The sequence below is a fragment of the Passer montanus genome, unplaced genomic scaffold (genome assembly GCF_014805655.1).
Source record: "Passer montanus isolate IOZ18808 unplaced genomic scaffold, ASM1480565v1 scaffold13, whole genome shotgun sequence".
In the NCBI taxonomy this organism is placed as follows: domain Eukaryota; kingdom Metazoa; phylum Chordata; class Aves; order Passeriformes; family Passeridae; genus Passer; species Passer montanus.
Genome location: NW_024359832.1, coordinates 802243 through 822895, shown reverse-complemented (window position 1 = coordinate 822895; position 20653 = coordinate 802243). Strand labels below are relative to the sequence as shown.

General features: G+C 34.6%; 1 protein-coding gene across 1 annotated transcript in view; it reads right to left on the bottom strand.

Moving 5' to 3' along the window:
- SGCZ (sarcoglycan zeta) overlaps positions 1-20653 on the bottom strand; it is a 358683-nt gene that overhangs the window by 53129 nt on the left and 284901 nt on the right. The window contains exon 5 of the mRNA XM_039698932.1: positions 12258-12345. Within this exon, the coding sequence (XP_039554866.1) occupies positions 12258-12345 (88 nt within the window). The remainder of the gene's footprint in view (positions 1-12257; positions 12346-20653) is intronic.

The window sequence follows — 20653 nt, the reverse complement described above, 5'->3', positions numbered from 1 at the left end:
ATAGACAGAACAATTAATTGTGAGATACCTGACTACCTGCTGTACTTGATGAACACCACATTCAAATCAAATAGCAGGAGCACATAGAAATAGTAAGGGGAGTTATGAAATGTCCTCATTAGATAGATGAAACTCAAAGACAAAACAGGACTGTTGAATTTCTCCTTGGGAAATATAACATCTTGCAGATCATGTAAATCATTCCTTGATAAACCTGTTACTGTTTATCATTATATATTTCCTTCAGGTCAGAATTATAGCCAGACTTCTCTATTAAATGTTCTACCAATTTACCAGAAATTCTACTGAAAATTCACTGATGTATAAATCTCTACATCTCTGCTTTATTATTTTCTTTAAAATAAATCTGATGTTTGACTTATTTACATATTTTGAGGCCTAATCTCTCATTTGCATGCTGTCTAAAATACCTGCTAGTAGTGCAAAGGCCTTTATGCATCCTGCTTTATCACTCTGAGGTAACTGGATTGAAAATTAAACTGGATGAAGTGAAATACATTCATGTAACCCAATGGTTCTTTACCTTTCCACTTACTCATTTATCCTCTGACCTTTTAAAATAACTGTTATGGATCTTACTTTGTGAAGATTTAGAAAGAAAATAATTCCAGTTTTGTCTTTCTCACTAGTAATATTCTCTGTAAGTGTTAGACAGTTATTCTGAGACTTTTTTCCACCCTGCAGGCATTTTTTGGTGTTTTACTAATAAAAATTAAAAGCTAGCAAATATTTTTGCCCATATTCACAGAATCATTCAAGTTGGAAAGAACTCCAAAAACATGGAATCCAACATTTGACCTATGTCCACCTTGTCAATATATTCTTTATGTATCCTTGTTATTAAGAGGTTGGCTTTGCATCTTCCTTTTTTTCCCCTGACTTGATTAAAAAGATAAAAATTGTTCTTCCAGATGCTTTTGGCAGTTTCCCATAGACTTTAAATAAAATCTGTTGTGACTCAAAGTATTGTATAATATTACCCACAATGTAGTGAATTAGACCATTATAATGTTTCTGAATGGAAATCAAACCTTTTTGTGATAAAGAATTGAATTAATCACACTTGGAGAGAGAAGACCTAAATAAAGGACACAAGCTACCAGAGTACTCAGAAACTTTCCTGAAAAATAAATGCCAAAACCCCCCTATTTCACATTTTTATAATATTAATTCAATACTGATAGTTACTATGTAAGAAAAACTATAAAAGTCTAACTTTTACAAACTGACTATTTCTCCAATTATCTGCTTTAGCTAGGGAGTTCAAACATGCTGAAACTATCTATGAAAAAGGTCTTAGCATTTCATATAATCACACTTTATCTGAGAAAGATTTAAGGAAAGAATGTACAAAATACTAAAAGATACACATGACTCATCCACAAAAACGCTACCACTGGGTACTATTGGGTAGTAAAACAAGAAAAAAAAAATAAAGCCTGATTACCAGAAAATTATAATTTTAAACCCTTCTGCTACTTTGCAGATCAGTGAAATGCATTTGCAGATTTCTGAGCAACTCAGATCTGCTGTGATGAAGGCACAAGACGATGAGGGCTTAACCCAGCTCTCAGGATTTCTGCATTACCCATTTAGAAAATTACTTGTCTCCTTGCCCTTGACAGTGGGACAAGAGCCAGAAAGCTGTAGAAGCAGGATAAAAGCATATTTGGTCTCTTAGCTTCTGGAAGTGTCTCTTTTGATTAATGTTCTCAGTGGAGTTCATTGTTGACTTGTAACACATAAGATGCAATTCAATTCACCAATGAAGACATCTACCTCAGCCAGTTACCCTGCTGACACTGAAATTCTGCATCTTTGTGATGTGAACCACTGCCAGATTGTCTACCTTTGAAATACCCCACTTATGGAGGCTACACTGATACCCTTGGGAAATCTGAAGTGTCCTTAAAAGAGTGTACAATCCTGTATCTGGAAAGAAATATAACCTAAATGCAGATGGAAGTGCAAATTCAGAGACAAGACCTGCAGCATAGGTGGAGTTTTTGTTAGGACTAGCTGAAAGCTTTTGCATCAGAAGTACGGCAAACCAACCAGAATCACTGAATGAGACAAAAATAAATGTGCTAAATAAGCATCTGACTTTTTCTGCATCAGAAAACAAATGGGTAAAAATCTTTAAGTGTCTGAAAACTTTGAGTTCATAACGCATCCAGATGCCTTGGGTAATATGTATGATAAAAGAGTAGCAAAACAATTTCTGCAACCAAAATATCTGTGCAAAATAACACACAAGCAAAATCATAAAGTTTTGGAACACTAATGTTGTAATAACTTATTTTAAAAGCAAGATAGCCCTTAATTTTGATTTGGAAAAAAATGCTCACTCTGTATTATTTTGATCTCTAACACATGTTAGCGATTCAGTGAATGATAACTATTCCCAGTGACTAATTAATTTCAGATTTATGGAATGCTTTTATTCACAGGAAGAAATCTAGTCATATTTAAAAATATTCAGCTAATCATTAATTCAATGCCATCTGTTCATAATTCAGTTACAACTACAATATTTATCACTCTAAGAATAGCCTAAGGAAAAAGAAGTTATTTTCAGAGATATATATTTATGTATTAAAGAATTTTTTAAAATCTATAATAAATATATCTTTAATAATGCTGTACATGCTTGAGACAAATAACATCAAGATTGTTCTGCCCATATACAAATGGCACAATTAAACATGTCTAGTACTGGCATAATATGGAACTTGAAACTTAATCCTGTACTAAAGGGATGTAAAAAAAAAGGGAAATAAACATTTTCATTTGTAAATAAGCACAAAAAAGCAGCAGTGTTCTAGCTGTGTTTATTAATTGCTATTTTCCAATGTATTTTAAAGTTTCAGTGTTACATTGAAGTTCATTTTGGAACTATATGTTTTATGGGACTTGGAGCAGTGCAATGAATAGAAATTAAAATTCAATATTGATGTTTTTAGAAAACAATACTAATTTCAACATAACACTGAGATGAAACTTTGAATAGTCTAAAGATATGTGAGGGGAAATTCCATAAAACGGAAATATTTTTATTATTTTTTTTAATATTAGTCATCTAATTTATATGAACCAGAACTTGCTATCTAAGAGGTTCACAGTCTCAGATGGACAAATAATTTTCAAGGGCAAACACAAATGTTTCCAAGCCTAACTGTTCACTTGCAAGGATCTCTTTCACAAACAGAAACAGGCTAATTTCCTATAGATGCTTCAATAATAAAACTGATAGAATTCAGACTTTTTAAAGATGACTTAGCTGAAGAAAGAATCTAAGTCTAAAATTAAATTACTTCTCACCCCTATGTTTGAAAAATCTCTTTGCTGTTATTTCAACACCTTTAACAAGATCAGCAGGCTGTTGAATTTCTACCTCCAAGTGTTCTCTGCAAATCTGAAATAAAGAACACCAGAAAGGTCTCACTGCTCTTCTCTTTCTTTTAAATTACGTCTTTGTATTTAATTAATTTAAAATAGGCTTCTCATTTTTGCCCCTATTTCGTCCTTCACCCCTTAGACTAATATATTCCTGACAATTTTAGTGAGCTGTCTGGACATCAGGGAAAAAAGGGGTAAAAATAAAATCTTAATGTCCTGTCAGAGACTTGTTAAAGGTCCAGATGTTGTAGGTAATTTAATAATGCTTAGCACCCAGCAGCAGCTTTGTGAATGTCACAAGGCATGCACAGCAGCTGTTTTTGAAGTTAAATGAAGTATTAGCTTCAGATAAAGCTAAAGACAAAGAATTAGAACCATCCTTGGAAGATGTATGCTGCATCCTTCAAACCCATTCCTGTACCTCTAAAACCTACTTATTTCCTCTAAATAAACCCATTTCTTTGACTCTTGGGATGTCTCTCGTACAAAAGGAAACCACTTCTCCTTCCCTGCTCTGAACATTTGGGCAGCAGTTATGCTCTCTGTACTGGCCAACAGCATGTGGGTAACAGCAGCAGGACAGATGGCAATGGATTAATGTTTAAACACTAACACTTCTGCACCACCATGAAAACACTAATTACCTCTTCCCACTCAGACTCTACTTCCACAGTTAAATCAATCAACTGCTCATAGTTCCAGGTCCTCTGATTTGTCATGGGGTCGGGTTGGGTGGGATGAGAAGAGGATAAAATATTTGAGAATTACAACAGAGTACCTTTTTCTCCCGTTTTTCAGTGCCAATTTTCAAGAAACAGTGAAAAGGTCCAGGCTTGTATTTAAAATACAGTAAGGTAAAATAAAAAGCCTAAAAAGCACCAAAGTAAGCAGTGAACCGCAGTACCACTGCCAAATAGCTATTGATAATTAAAATCTACTTCAGTATATGTCTGGGGTCAAAGTTAGCACTGAGATGAAACCCTAAGGCAGTGAGCTGAGGCTCATACCAAGCAGATTGGGCACCTCTCTCTCTCCACACAGTCATTTCTGTACTCCTGCTCCCCTCCATAATCCCTGCCTGGAAAACACTGATTTAGTGTTCCCTTTCATCATTTTCATATCACCTCTAAAGTGACAGTGGGTATAGACCATTGTGCTTTCATGAGAAAAAGAGGCTTGTGGTGGCTTCTTTTTGAAGGTTCCCCTGCAGGAAGCCAGCACCTCACCAGTCTTTAGCATGCCAGGTGCTCCTGCCAGCACCACATCAAAAATAAGGTACTGGACCCTAAAATTCCCTCCAAATTTAGATCATGGACAAACAAGGAAAGAAAATAACCTGTATGTATTTTGCCTATGGTACAAAAAGAAAAATATCAAACTATTTATAAAAGTGCAAAGTATGTTTTTCTTTTTGTCTGTCAGTTACAGACAGAAAATATGCTTTCCACTTTAGATCAATACAACTTCAGATATGAACTAACATGAGCTGTACCTTGTATCCGAGGTAGAAATAGTCTTCCTGAGCTCAGACTGAGGGAAAGAAAAAGAGAAGAAAAGTTGGATCAAGACTCAAATGACAAAAACTTTTAGAGTCTGAAGAAGGTAGAAAGAAGAAAGAAAATATATTGAATGCAGAAATAAGGGGATGAGGAAGAGGTCTTAAGACCTCAGCTCTGGAAGTGCTGAAGTTATTAATTTTAAGATTCAAAGAAATTTCTGTATAACACACTACTGAGGATGATAAAACTTAAGGCAAAGAATCATATCCACTGCACAGACATTTTGGATAAGCTGTTTAATATCAATAATGCATAAGCACTCTCTCTCTCCTGAAATAACCATGCTGAAATTGCACAGAATTCAATTACTGTCCTACTGCTGTTTTCAGTTGTGTTTATTCATAGAGAATTTTTAATTCTTGACATCTCAACTGATGTGATATGCTTTTGTATTTCAGGAAGGAGGTATTGGGCTAAATAGTGGCAATACCTACAAGAAAGAATTACTACTTGGTCCTAATAACTGACAGAGAGATATCTTATTAATCTATTTTTTACAGCACAGTTTTCATGTAGCAATTATTGTGTCAATGAGGGAAACTTAAGATATATTCTACACCATATAGTATTTCAAATATTAAACAGGAATTTAGTGTTATGTCTGCACATAACATACAATAAGATCATCATAATGATATGAAAGATTTGCTAAAAACTGAAAAGATACCTAATTTATCAAATGCAATCAGAAGTACTGTGTTAAGCATCTCTTTCTTTCAAAGAGATCTTGTTAAACAAGCACAAACTGGATAGAAAATGGTTGATGTAGTATATTTAATAGTTTTATGAGTTAATTGGGTAATGGATGTGTAAAAAAGTATTATTTTTCAATCCAGTTAATGCAATTGCTTGCCACAAAGGCATATTTGCCATAGCTGAATTTCAAATGCACATATGAAGATTAACACAGAAAATGATGCAACTAATTTACAAGTAAAATAGGAACAAAAATTAGAAAGGAGTTGTCCTCCTCTTGATGCTGAATCAAAACAAACAAACCTCAATGCTTTCTATTATTTGTAAACTACTTAAACAGAGAATTACAAGAGAAATATGGAAGAATTTCAAATAAATTAAGATGTTAATTTTTTCAGGATTAGTTTGGCAGACCCATCAAAGTGCTGGCAAATAGGTCAAAGTCTGGACCACTTTTCAGAGACCTTCACATTTTCCTAATATCACACTTGAGGATAATTAATTAATGGGAGTGGATCATCATGATAGTTTAGCCAAAGTCATTAAGAGTATATATTAGGTGAACTCCTATCACAAAACCTGTTAGAGCACAGATGGTTTGTAAAAAGACTTTTCCATGGGCTAGACAGACAGAAATGGGGGCAACATCATGCTGCACTGTAAATTATGAGGAGGGATGAGACTCAGATTCCAGCTGGACATTTCAACTGTTATGAGCAACATGGCTCACTTTCTGACTGCCTCTTGGCTCATCTCACATGCTTTGCCAGGAGGAGACAGAAAGCCATATGGCCTTCCAGGCACTGCTCCATCATTCCTTCTGCATTGACTCCTGAAGATGAAAGAAATCCTTTAACTCTGCAGTTAAGTACAAGGTAAACTAACCTGTATAAAAAAGAGCAAGCTATCTACCATTTACCTCCATTTAAAAGATCTTACAATGGATTTGTACCACAAAATAGCACACAAGTTGTATTTTCATCTCCTGACAGACTGTTTATATTCTTATATTTGGGAAGAGTGCTTAACTGGCTATAAAAGTTAAAGTATTATACTTTAAAATTAGTACACTCAGAATGTATAAGATTTTGCTGTGTAAATCATCCAAATATTCTCTGAATTACAACTACCTAATCTAAAGGTAACAGGGAAAATATCAACCAATAATTGTCAACAGAAAATTCCATTTAAGGTGCAAAACATCTGAAATTATGTGAGCAATGCAAGTAATTTAGCCCAGAAATTAGGGACTGCATGTTCATTTATTTCTGTATTATAAAATTAAGAGGAAGTGAAGTAACTATAAGTTGAAAACCTTCACTACGATAACTTGATAAATGAAAACATGTCCCAAAAGAAGATTTTAAGCTATTACATATTCAGTCTGAATTTCAATGTGAAATTCTCCTCTTTGTATATAACTGCAAAAACTGGACTAATAATTCATCTAGGTATGGTAAAATGAATTGTCTACATTGCTTATTTGCATACATTAAAGTGGTGTTAGGGACAAAAAATTGTGTTTCAGTTAAGGAATAGAAATTGAGAGAATGCTGAGAAATGGATAACTCATTTGTCTGGATTTGTTTTGCCATATCTTCTTAGTCATAACAATTATCCTACTGTACCACAGTGATTACAAGAGCAATTGCCTTAATATAGAAATTAGACTAGCAGAAAGTTTAAAGTATTTCAGATTTTGGAAATCTCACTGTAGTTTGGAATGACAGGTAGGCAAACCTCTTTGTAAGCAGGAGAAGACCCTTCTTTCACATATTCCTGAGAAGTTCTAACCCATGTTTGCCCTGCTGAAGGGCAGAAACTGATGAGAGATTGTAAACCAACTCATCCCTTCCCTCCCAGCACCCTACTACAGAAGATACAAGAACAATTATGCAGATAAGAGAAAAGCTGAGACCATTTTCTCCCTTTTCCAACTTTGAGGAAAGGGGGTATGTGTATGATCATTCTAAAACCACCCTCTTCTTGCAATACTTAGGAGAAAAGACCTTCCATTTGAGTCTACAGTGTTTGCAAACAAGATTCAAAGCCAGCAATATTTCTTGTCTTATTAAGTATGTTATTAATGGATACTTAGTTCAAGTTCATAAAAATCTTAAGTAAATATTTGACAATAATACAAAAGATTTAGAGCAACACGTATACACATATTTGTACATGCACTTTATTATTATTGCTAGTTCCCCATTGTGTAAGAATACATTACAACAACTTGTTTCTCCTATAAATGATTCCAAAAGCAAGAATACTTGAAATATTGTATCCTGCTTCAGATCTTCATTGATATATAAACGTTGCAAAGGGAACATCAGGAGTGGCCTTTAGATGATGAGTTATTTTGAGGATCTCAGAAGCAAAGGGGTAGTAGGATGTGTTACCTGTTAAGGTATCACTTGATATAAGCATAGGAAACTGTCATACAGGATACAGGTATGAATGATGAAGGAGACTCCCACTCCCACAAAGTGCAGCTTCTAATGTCCAACACTTTCTGCAACCTGTTAAGGTATCACTTGATATAAGCATAGGAAACTGCCATACAGGATACAGGTATGAATGATGAAGGAGACTCCCACTCCCACAAAGTTACATACCTGCAGCTTCTAATGTCCAACACTTTCTGCGCAAGTAAGAAAGCACATTTTAAAGAAAAAGATCTCGGAATACACAAGATAAGTTTTGTGGTAAATGTATGGAAAGGACCTCCAAGCTTGACAAGTTATTTGAGTATATCTTTTAGCAGTGTTATCAGTCTTTAGCAGTGTTGTAATTGAAAATCATACATCTGCCTGCTATTTTCAAAAAGTAGCTGCAAGAATGTGATATAACTGTGGTATTCAAATATTTTTTCTGAATTTGCATGGTTCTGTAGATCTCAGTGACTAGAGAGACAGGTTCAGGAGCTCTCTAAAGCTGTGACTTGTACAGCTGTGAGAGTTATGATTCTGTCTGAGGGTTCTAAGCTTAGCAGAAATGAAATGCTTTCTTTTTGCACATTTCAAAGAGTTCTTTATGAATAGAAAAGGGTCAAGCAGTATACGAAATACCTGTCAGAAACAATTATTGCAGTAAGGAAAAAAGTAAGGAAAAAAGCACTTCTCACCAAAAATGTGTGTTTCAGTTTCAAATGTCCTATTACACTTTTTTAGTGCTTGTGAGCCTAATGTACCCCACTAAAAGGCAGGCAGAGGTACGTAATACATGTGCAGAGAGCATGGAGACAAAAGACTTGTGGCTCAAGGTGAGCAACTAAGGTGCATTTCTAAGATCAGTATAAAAAAAAAATTCCATATAAACTGTGCAAACATTGATTAAACACAGACAAAAGGTTGTGTAAAGGTAATTCTGTAGAATGTACAATGCAGAAGTATTAGTAATAAGGGTTGCTAGGGGAGAGATCTCACAACTTATCCAGGAAAATTCAATGGATTGTCACCTTTTCATCTTTATTTTGTACATACAGTTCACGTCTGTGCTACATCTGCTCCATTGGTCTTAAATGGCATGTCTGAAAACTGAAGGCTGTGGAGTTCTCTTGGAGATCCAGACACAAACTTGGCAGTTTCCAGACCATATGTCATGAATAGACTGGAGTACAAACCAACATCTCTTGCTCAGTTGGTACAGTTCCCAACAGAGAGCATTGCTACAGCTGTGACTTTCTCTCTGTACAGACTTTGGTGCCAGTATAAAAAATACTGTACTGCACTAATGGGTGTACCCTTGGTCTTGTATGACCTGATGCATAACTTGAATTTATAACATTTAAACATGCAACCACTCCATCATCCAATACACTTAGTTACTTTAAAAAAAAAATATTTCATATACCTTTTCTTCACTCCTCCTAGGTTAGGATCTATCCCAAGATGTCTTAATGATGACTTTAATGACATATTTTGTCACTTACAGAACTGAATACCTGTTAAGAGTTTCACTGGATTTTTTTCCATCTCCCTGAGTGAACATATAGCCATCTTCCTCCCAGCCCAATAACAGTAACACTTTTTTACATTAATCCATCTTCCCTAATTATATGCTCTTAAGGCTGTCTTAGTCTTACATGGCATGGTTTCAAACACCACAGAAATAATTTTTAGTTGTCCTAGAATCTGGCATGAGCGGCAATTTGGTTGCCAAGCACAGGATGAGACCAGCCTATTTGCTGGTTTGTATCCACATTTCACTGGACTTCAGTCCTGTGAAATGTGGATAAAATGCCAATGATATCACATGTATAAAAAGTGCATTATCATCCTTTTGAATGCACTGGCATTCTTCTTTCTTTGTAAAATGCTCTTGCCATGCATATTAATTTGTAGTCTATTTTTTTAATGATTATTATTCAACTCTTTAAAGAATGAACAGATAACAACATTTCAGAGTTTTAACAAGAAAAGTTTTTCCCCAAGACATGATAATTTGCTTTTTTTGTTGTTTAAAACATTTTTCTTCACTGTTTATTTTCATTCCTTTCATTGGGCAGTCACATAAACAGCTGCTTCAGCACACATCACTAGGGAATGGACAGAGAGCATTTTTAAAGACAGGGACTTTCTGAGGCACACTTACAACTACGAGAAAAAAATGTTTTCTTCCATCAGCAAACTCTGTATAGAAAAGTCCCCTCCTATTCTTTCAGCCGATGTGGCCATGCTTTTACCTAGGCAAAAGTAAAAACTTGTCTATATTCTGTCTTTCACAACAAAAAATTGAGAAGAGTGCCTTAATAATATATTTTTACTTTAAGGTTCCTGTTAATTTCTTTGATTTCTTAAAAGTAGAACATCTAGGTATTACTGGTTCTAATGGCAGTTGTGACTATCTTTATTAAGTAAGAAGTATTTAATAAGAGATAAGGAGTATTTTAACATGCATCCAATATTGTACAGGGGATTCACCAAAAAAAAAAGTTTTTATACCAACATAAGAAATAACAATGGCCATATAGGAAAGAAAGAGGAAGATAGATTAAGAAATAATGTAAATACAATATTGCAATTTAACAAGCTTTTAGTCTCCAGAGACAGCACCAGCTGCACACCAAGAAGCTTAAGGTGTTCACCTTAATGACAGTAACATAAAACCATGGTTTTTTCGGGCCTTCATGTTTTTACAGTATTAACTTCTAGTGTGATGCCTTTAAGTAGGTCAGCCTCAATACACACACACATTTTCAGTGCTGGATTCACTCAGCCAGAATAGTGTCAGTGATAAAAATATTATATCTATTTCAGTCAATGTGAATGTCTGCCATGGACAACTCACCTTTTTGCAATTACCAGCTGAAGTAGAGGTTTTAACAGTAGTGTTACCAGATGATAGAGGACTGCGTTTTATAATTGCACTGGGCAAGTACAATATGGTCAGAACAGGTGTTAGCTTAATTTTGCTCATCTGTACCTGCTAGCAAGTCTGGTTACCTTTGCACACTCATTCGATGTGGTTGTTCAGGGAAATCAGTGCAGATGGTGTGTCACTGAGTGCACTTGGAAAAGATTTTTACAACAAGAAGCCACTGTCTCCTGTCAGTATGAAAAGTTAGTATAGATTACAACTAGGGTTTAACTAAAAATTATTTGTGGGCATAACCTCAGCACATGAGGAAAAAACAATGAATAGAACACATCTTAATCCAGAAGTAAAATGAAAAAAAATAAAACAAATAAAGTCTAAGGGGTGTCTCCTTGAATTCTATATACTAAGGTCTTATGAACGTATGTTGTTATATTTTTTATCCCATTACTAGTCAAAATATATTGTTTTGTACCAGAACTAGTAAATCAATTTTCAAATAATTTTTTTTTGGCAAAGATTCTTAAAACTAAATTAATATCAGTATTCTTCTAGTTCAGAAAATATAAAAAATATTACTTCATATTTATTAACACAAGAAGTATGATTCATACTAAAAACAAAGTATAACACAATAAATTTCATAAAACGGGGGAAATACATGGTAGGTGAAACAGTTAAGTAGAGGATTCTTTTATATCCATTTCATTTGGAACTGCTATATTTCATACTTTGTAAACTATCAGTTTTAATGAATGACTAGAAATATGTTAGCTTTTCATTTAATTTTTGTAGTGACTAGGAAAGCACTTTGAAATATGGGTCTTTTTTTCTGATTTTTTCTGATTTTTAACATTATGTTACTCCAACCACTTTGAATATGTGCTGGTACAAATGCCCTACACAAGTGACAGGGCCAAAGCAATTGCCACTGAAGTAATGGAAGACTGACAGAAAGTGTAAGAAAATGATGGTTATTGTCCCACTGGAAATGTTGTTGAAACATATTTTGCTGAGGCTTTTTCAGTTTGTTTTGTTACAATGGTCTCAAAAATAATAATTTTTCATTAAGCTGTTTTCATTTAGCTATTTTTGAGGCATTTCTAGTTTTTCTTCCTTGAGCTAATGCTGAATCATGCTCTTATGATTCATTGTACGCAATGGTTTTTGAGCATGGTGATGAGATTCTTTTTCCTGACTTTTCAGTAATATTTTATATTAATAAAGCTAAATTGATAAACATAACAGTCAATAAAGAACACTCACCTACTGTCAGTTGTCCAGTTAACTGTCCCATGTGATTTCTTGCATTCACTGTTACATTTCTGTCAGACTGTAAGACCAGTGGGCTATCCTGGGAAACATGTATGAGACAATAAAGGAGAGAACAAAAAATTGAGGTAAAATTACGTTAGAACTTAGTATTAACATGCATGCTGAGAGGGAAGTTGTGTCAAGTACAACAGCCCTTTTTAACAATTTCATTAAATATTTTATAAGTCAAATTTTTATATTAAAGAATTCCAAGAATACTATTTTAAGCTTGAAATCTTTGTGCATACAACCCCTGCTCCAGAAATCAGATTTGAACTTGATTTCTTTGTTTTAATTTCCTTTAATATTACAAAGTTCCAAACTCAAAAAACATTAATGCAAACCTGTTCCACTAGCCTTTCCCATATATTGTTAACCTGCACATTTTTAACTACCTAACCAACTCTATATTGTATTATTCCATTAATCTGCGCATGCTTTAAAATTTGCATTGCTCTTACTAAAACCTTACAAACACAGACATGCATTTCTTTGAAGATAAAGAGAATTGTTACTCTCAAAGAAAACAATGAGAGCACTGGAAGGCGAGATCTTGTAACAGAGAGCTCTGATCCACTGCCATTAGTACTTTGCAGGGATTTACTATTAGGGATCAAACTGATACAGCAAGGAGACAAACACTTTGTCTTAAACACAGTCTTAACAATTTTGGCGTCAGTTGGCAGGATGACTACCTGGCTTTCAGCATCCAACTAGGTTTGAGCTTTTGAAAAATGCATATATAGGTGTAAGCTTATCCTGTGTTCAAAACCAGCATAAACAATCCCAAAAAGAATGGAATTTTGCTTCTTGAAGAATGACGAGCCATATGCACTCCTTTAGGGGAAGCGCAGATGTGCAGGAAAGGAGAAGAGCTGCAAAAGAGAGCCAAGAGAAACAGCCTAAAAAAAAGTGCAAGCTCACCAATCATGCTCTCACTGGAGTGGGGTGAGTGCATGAGAGAAAGGAAAAAGTAGGATTGTCTCTGCTGCTGCAGAGAGGCACTTTTCTCCCTGAAATCACCTGATACCATACAGCTCTTTTCCTGAAGCTTGCAGAGAGGCCATGGGCACTGTAAAGCCTCTGGCAGATTGCTAGCAGTCAGTATGCTTACGTATGTTTATCCAACAGCATGAAGACATCTGACAGAAACAGCTGGGGAGTGCCTTAGGTAGGAATGACTAAAGGCTAGGAAGATATTTGGAAAATTTATTATATACTTGTTATATTCTTAGATTCTTCCCTGGGCATCCATTATTGGTCATCCCTGGATTAAGTATGTAAGGTTAAAGAGACCTCGTATGTGTGTCTCTTAATATATTGGTTCTTGCTGTTCTTGAAAGTTTTTTAGATAAGAAGGAAATTAAATAGAGAGACATGGATAAATATTTATTTTTACCTGAGTGATGCATAATTTCTCTAAAATTTTCTATACTTTACAGTCCTTTCCTTTTTATCCAGAGTTTTCCTGTACAGGAAACATTCTTCCCAGTTGTTTTCACTATGATTATTAACTTTAAATGATAATTGGTTCCCTGGGAAGCCTGAAATGATTCTGAGATAATTTCAAGGAGTTCAGGTGTATTTAATCTCTCACTGGACTGTGCTATGACCTCTCTAACATCCTGCCAATTACCTCTGCTTCACAGATTCTGGCAGATGAAACAGACTGTTTGGCTTGTCCATTTTTCCAGATAAAAAGATATAATTATCAGTGAGACATTGTGTCAATTTTACTAGTTTGAGATGAACATGTGATGCAATCAAGGGAGCTACTAGCAACAAAAGCAGCTGTTAAGGACCTTTTTCTCACCACTTGATTTCCACTTTCCTTATGGTCTTTTGAAAATCATTAGTCCAGGCAACTGCTGCTCTGGGAAAAACTGTTGTCCTAATAGGCATCTGCAAGGCCAAAAGCCTTTAGGAGCCCTTTTCACTTTTGTTTAGTAACTTTTTGGTTAAAAGTCTTCTCGGTTAGAATAATCTTATCCTTAGCAAGGGAGGATACAGCCATGCCTATTTTTGCCAGTTCAGCAAAGGTTTGGAAACTTCCACTCACAAAGACTGATCACAGTCTGATCTGAAGGTTTCTTTCCTCTCACCACAGAAAAATACTTAAAACAAACCTCAGGCTAAAATCTGCTTCCCATGTTCTAGTTTTTAAAAAAAGAACCTTGGATATTAAATTATGAAATACAGGATAATGAAAAATTAGGTGAAAAATTTGTATTATATAAAAAATAAAAAGAGGGCTGAAGAGGTTAAGAATTTAAATCTATATTCCTCATTTTTTGATGACAAATATAGAGCAGCAGTCTTAAATACTTGACAAGAGAAAATGCAGTGGCAAAACTCCTATCAGTTTAACAAGTCCAGCATTTCATCCACATTGTTTACCTGCACTTTATTTTATGCAGGAAGTGCCTAGAGTTCAAGGAATTCAAAAATAGTCTGCTCAGAGGAGCTAGACATTCAGAGAAGACTTAGCTGAAATAAGTGGAAATATTGATCTGCAAGATGAATATAAAGTGCAATGAATATCACTCATAGGAATACAAACATATCTAAAGCATAAAAACACTGGATCATTTTCTCTCTCCATTACCAGACCCGTTTCTCTCTTGATGTAAACTTCAGTTTACAATGATTTGTGATGCCATTTCAAAAATTACACTGTAGATAACAAAACCCAACAATATAAGAATGTTCTTACAGTTACATAGAGCTTTAATAATGTCAATATGCTAATAACTAAAATATTACAGAAGGATACTGTCAGGGCCATGAGGGCTCTACCAGTCTTCATTGACACTACCAAACGTCCCTGGGGGGACCCATTTCAGTCCAGCCCCACCTGAACCCCTTCTGGTTTGTCCGTGCTACTTGTCTCCCCTCTATAAGCCCCAAAGCATTACAACTTCAAGATTAATAGTAAATCAGACTAAAATGTTAGAATAGTTATTTATATGAAACAGGTTTACAGCTAGAATCCATAAAAGTAAAAGGAAACTAATTAATTTAGGGGATATTTTCAGAAAGCTTTCTGAAATTTTAATCCTGTTATAAATACAAGGAAAAAATTGAGGAAAAAAAGATTTGGTTTTAATTTTTTTGTGTTTGTTTGGTTTGGGGTTTTTTGAGTAAGAATCACAGTTCAGTAACAAATATCAACTTTTGGTTTTAGAATTAGATGAGCATATAATTGTAAGTATATGAAAGACTGATAGATTAAAATAATTTATAAAATAATTTTACAAAAAAAAGTATCCTGCATGGCAATCATAGCAAAACCCTTTTTTTTATTTTCCACAGCTGGTTCAATTATTTTTAACATATTTTGGAAAAATTTCATGTATTTTATACAGTATTCAAATAGGCAATCCCAGCTAATTAGCTCCATTTTGAACAGCCTTTCCAAAATGAACCTTTTAAATTAGAAACATTTTAAATGGAGCAATTCAATTCCAGTTAGTTTAATAAAACATTGGTTTACTTTAGGTAAGATGGTACACTGTATAATTGAATAGATTCCCAAATTATGCTCAGAACACAGATAATTATGATAATACCACCAACTTTGATAGTCAGGAGCAGTATTGATATGTCTACATTGTTATAGTGCAAGCAGTGGCTCTTTTATGATTTGACTTCTGTGCTTAAGCAAATGTAATGCTTCAGGTCTCTAGACTTCTACATGTCGTCACACAGATGTAAAAAGTAATGTAATAAGCAGGTAGGACGAGATCTGCCAGACTATCTGCTGGCAGTTTGTAAGAGGAAGTAATGCTATATATTCTTTTATTTGAGCCTACCCCCAGTATGGGCAGCTAAAATAATTATGGCAGAAGATTTCTTTACAGGACACTTCTCAAACATGCCCTGATACACTAGTGACTCAGAATGATCATTGCATTACCAAGGTACCTTTAGAAAAAGAAATCAGTATTAAACTTCGGTTTGCTGAGAAACTCACCATCATCAGATTTTAAGAAATACAGAGAATATGTGTCCTCACTGCTGCAGAGCACCACAGTCTGTTGCTTTAGATATTCATGCTGTGGGTGCCACTGAACAAGTTGATTGTCTGCATCTGGTCAGTGACCCCGACAGAAGAATGAAAAATGTATGAGTTATTTGTCCACTCCATAAGAACAAAATGAGAACTAAAAGAAATAGAAAGTACTTAGTACTCTGATCAGTGCGCATCTGGTCAGTGACCCCGACAGAAGAATGAAAAATGTATGAGTTATTTGTCCACTCCATAGGAGCAAAATGAGAACTAAAAGAAAGTACTTAGTACTCTGGTCAGTGTAGAAGACCAAGGGAGTCAAAGGACAGATGAGCAGATGTGCAATAACTACAGGGGCAACTGCAGTTAAGGCAAATGACACATAACAAGTGTGAGGAATATCTTGGAGGAATTCAGTGCAAAATGTTTAGAAAAAGGGTATGAAAGACAGTGTCAGTCAGGAAGGGTAGAAAGTAGAGCTAAGAAGATGTGAGGGGATGGAAAAAACATTCCATAGAATTTATCCATTGTCCAGAATCAGAGCATCAGCATGTTTTAGCGACATTCCTTGCAAATGGGGAGAGATGGGAGATCTAAAAACACACATATGTAGGGCTTGGAGTCTCAGAGGCAAACTTTTTCTATCATTAAGGTTATTACTAACCCTAAACAAACCTGAAGAAATTTGCATTAGGAAAGATATGAAAGAAAAATACCTAAAAATGAAAGCAATTGCTGGGTTCTTGAGTACTTAAAAAATTGAAGGCTCCATTAAAACTGTTGGAAGTTTGTACAAGTCTGGAACTGTTAAAACACAAATTAAAGAAAACGATTCCCATGATATTTTTTCCAAGAATATTTCCAATGTTCCGTTACATCAATATTTACCAATATTACTTCCAAGAATATTCTCAAAAAATTCCCAAGAATCTTCCCAAGGTGTCAGGACAGCAGGGACCCCAACACAAATGTTTTTCAAATAGGGAGAAATTAAAATAATTTATTATCCGAGTTATTCCTGGGTTGAAGAGTTAACATGACTTTAACTCAATTTAATTACAGTTTTTTTTCTTATTTACAGAAAATATAGATATTTTTATATACCCGCTTTCCCAAAACAAAGTTGCACATCCTCAATTTAATTACAGTTTTTTTTCTTATTTACAGAAAATATAGATATTTTCTATATCCCTGCTTTCCCAAAACAAAGTTTCACATAACATTTTAGTGTTCTTCCTGTCTAATTGTCCTTTCAGACTTGAAAGTTCCAATTTAATTGCTGCTAATTACACTTAAAATCACAAATCTGTTTGAAAATTTTCAGTAAACACATTTGGACTTCTGCTTTAAGGAAACATTCCAGATGTCTTAAAATTTTGACCAAATGTTATTAAAAGCTTGTATTTCTTCACATGGTTTACACACTGAGGAGGTTTGGAAAGGCACAAGCAAATAGTTTGAAACAAATAAATAAAATAACCCAGTTGATACTTGAGGTTATTGATAATGTTTCAAGAAACATATTTCCTAGATAATTCTTTTTTCATCAAAGGATGTTCTCTTGATTCCCAGCCTTTGCTCTGTGTCCATGTCAGCCTTCTTATATGCTAAAGGCAATCACAGATACCGATCAGATTCCTGACACACCAAATATCAACCCAAACAGAGCTACGCCTACCAAAGTAATATACATGTAGCCAAGAAGAATTATACACAGAGTTCCAAGAAGCCACATGAACAATGATCATGGCTATAACCTCCAGATAGCAACAACCTACTTGTTTTACTTCCTTGTATAATGCACTATGAAATTTTTATTATGGAGGAATTCAATCAAGTATAGAAAAATATAATGATAAAGCAGAAGTAGATATTTAAACAGCAGACAAAAGACATGACTTTTGTGGAATTGATTTAGACATCAAATAAAATTTAAAATGGGATTTAGGTATAAACATCCCAACTAAAAATAAAGTAGCACTACATATGTACTTGAAGGAAGCTTGTTAAATGCCCAAAGCTCACTACATTAAACTTGTGACACAAAAAGTGAAACTGTATATTACTGAACTGCAAAGCCCCCTCCAAACCTTAACAGAAACAAATGTAGAAAAGCAATGTAAGTCTCAAAATCAGAAAGAAAAACATTAAGCGTGGAATCACTGTACTTCACTCCTTTCAAACCTGTCAAAGCTCTTGTGGTGTGGGTGCATTAGTTATTGAAAGGATTTTTGTCATTTAAGTTATGCTTAATGGTAACCAACAATTCATTACTCTATTTTCAGCCTTGGAAAGCAATCTTTCAATTCTTGCATGTATGCAAGTGTTGACCACGCTATAGGATCACAGTGAAACCAGGACTGCTTTTCCCAACCAGTATTAACTTAAACTCCTACAACATGAAATATAGCAACAATTAACACCAAGAAGAGGATGAAGCTATTAGAGGAAAAACAATATAAATCAAAAAAGTATATTCATGCTTTTGAAAGCTCTTTCCCAACACTCCTTATTGAGTAAGAATTTCTCTAATTAGCTTAGATTAAGTAGCTGAGAGAAGAAAAAACAAAAACCACAAAAACCCCTTCAATATGCTGTAGTGAGTGACCTGATAACCTGAATATTTTTAAATAATTTACAAGATTTCTTGTTTCCTCGATGCTTATGACAGAGAAAAGTGTGTCAACACCTGTTCACTTGATCTGTGTCAGGAATTATATGTCATTTTTACTTGTCAATAAATGGAAAAACTGATAAAATTGAAAGAAACAATCAAAATAAGGTTTTTTCATTATATTTATCCATTTCTATGAAAAATCTGAAACAAAAGTTCTGAAAAATGTGAACTGTTCAGCACATCAATAGGTTCTGGGCTCCTCTTTTGTGATGCTTTGCAGACATAGAGCAAAGGACTACATGAAAATAATATTTCCATTAGCAGTTTTTATTCCACTGTAATTTCTTTGACAGATCTTTTCAAATTCTTAAGCTAAAGAAGAATAAACAAATTTTAAAGAAAGTTTAGGGAACAAAGAAAAATTTTACAAATACATAAATTGTAGCAGAACTCTGGAATGACGCTTATAGCTCAAAGCAGAAAAAAAGACTTGCTGTTAAATAAAAACTATTACAAAGTCTTTGATGCACATTAAAATGAATATGTTAAATAAAATTGTAAGACAATAAAAGGCAAGATGAGTCATTAAACCTTTAGTTAGAATATTTATTTTAAGTGAATATTAAACCTATTATTTTATAGAATTATTCTACAAGTGGCAACTTATATGACTAAATGATAGCAGTAGTATTAGCATCAGCTTTAACAAAAAAATGAGAAAAGTTACCTGTACTTTTGTTTCTTCATGTAGCTCTCTTAGTTAACACAATAATATATTTTGTTTATATTTCACGACAAGCCTTCCTTCAAGCACAATCACTCACTGCTGGATCCTAATTACCTTGGGAAAGCTTTCTGCATTGTTAGTTGTCTCGACTGTGTTAAGTAACCAGAAGCAAACACACCTCAAATGAACTTTGAAACACTTAGTGAACAGAGGGGATATTATTATTGGATATATTATTATCACTTTACTGGGTCTTCCCCTGCAAACACCCATTGCCTATTACAACTGTTAGATACTTTCAGGCTGCATTATTGCACTTCACTGAGACAAGAACTATCAATTAGGTGGATGATTAGTATAAGGTACAACAAGGCTTTGATCAAGGCATCAAAAGGAATGAGTAAGAATGGCAATTACAGGAATTACAGATAATTCACTGATTTTCTAACCAGAAAAGGAAGGTCAAAAAGGTGTAACTCCCCCTAATAAAGAATGTGGAAAACTGCTAACAATGGATGAGGAGAAGGCTGAGAAGTCCTGAGGGAACTGGCTTATGTAGTTGCCAAGTCACTCTCAATGATATTCAAAAAGTCAAGGCAGTCAGGTGAAGTCACAGGTGACTGTAAAAAGAGAAATGTACCTATTTTTGAAAAGCACAGAAATGAGGACCCTGGGAATTACTCATCTGTCAGAGTCACATCTGTGCCTGGGAAGATCATGGAACAGATCCTCCTAGAAGCTGTGCTAAGCCTCATGGAGAACAGGGAGATGATGAGACCAGACAGCTTCACCAAGGCAAATTCTGCTTGACCAAACTAGTGGCTTTCTCTGATGGAGTGATTAAAAAGGTCAAGAGTGACAAGAGAAGGGCCACAAATGCCATTTATCTGTAATTCTGTAAAGCCTTTGACGTGGTCCCTCAAAACATCTTTCTTTCTAACTTGGAGAAAAATGGATTTGATGGATAGAGTTGAGTGGATAAGGAATTTGTTGGG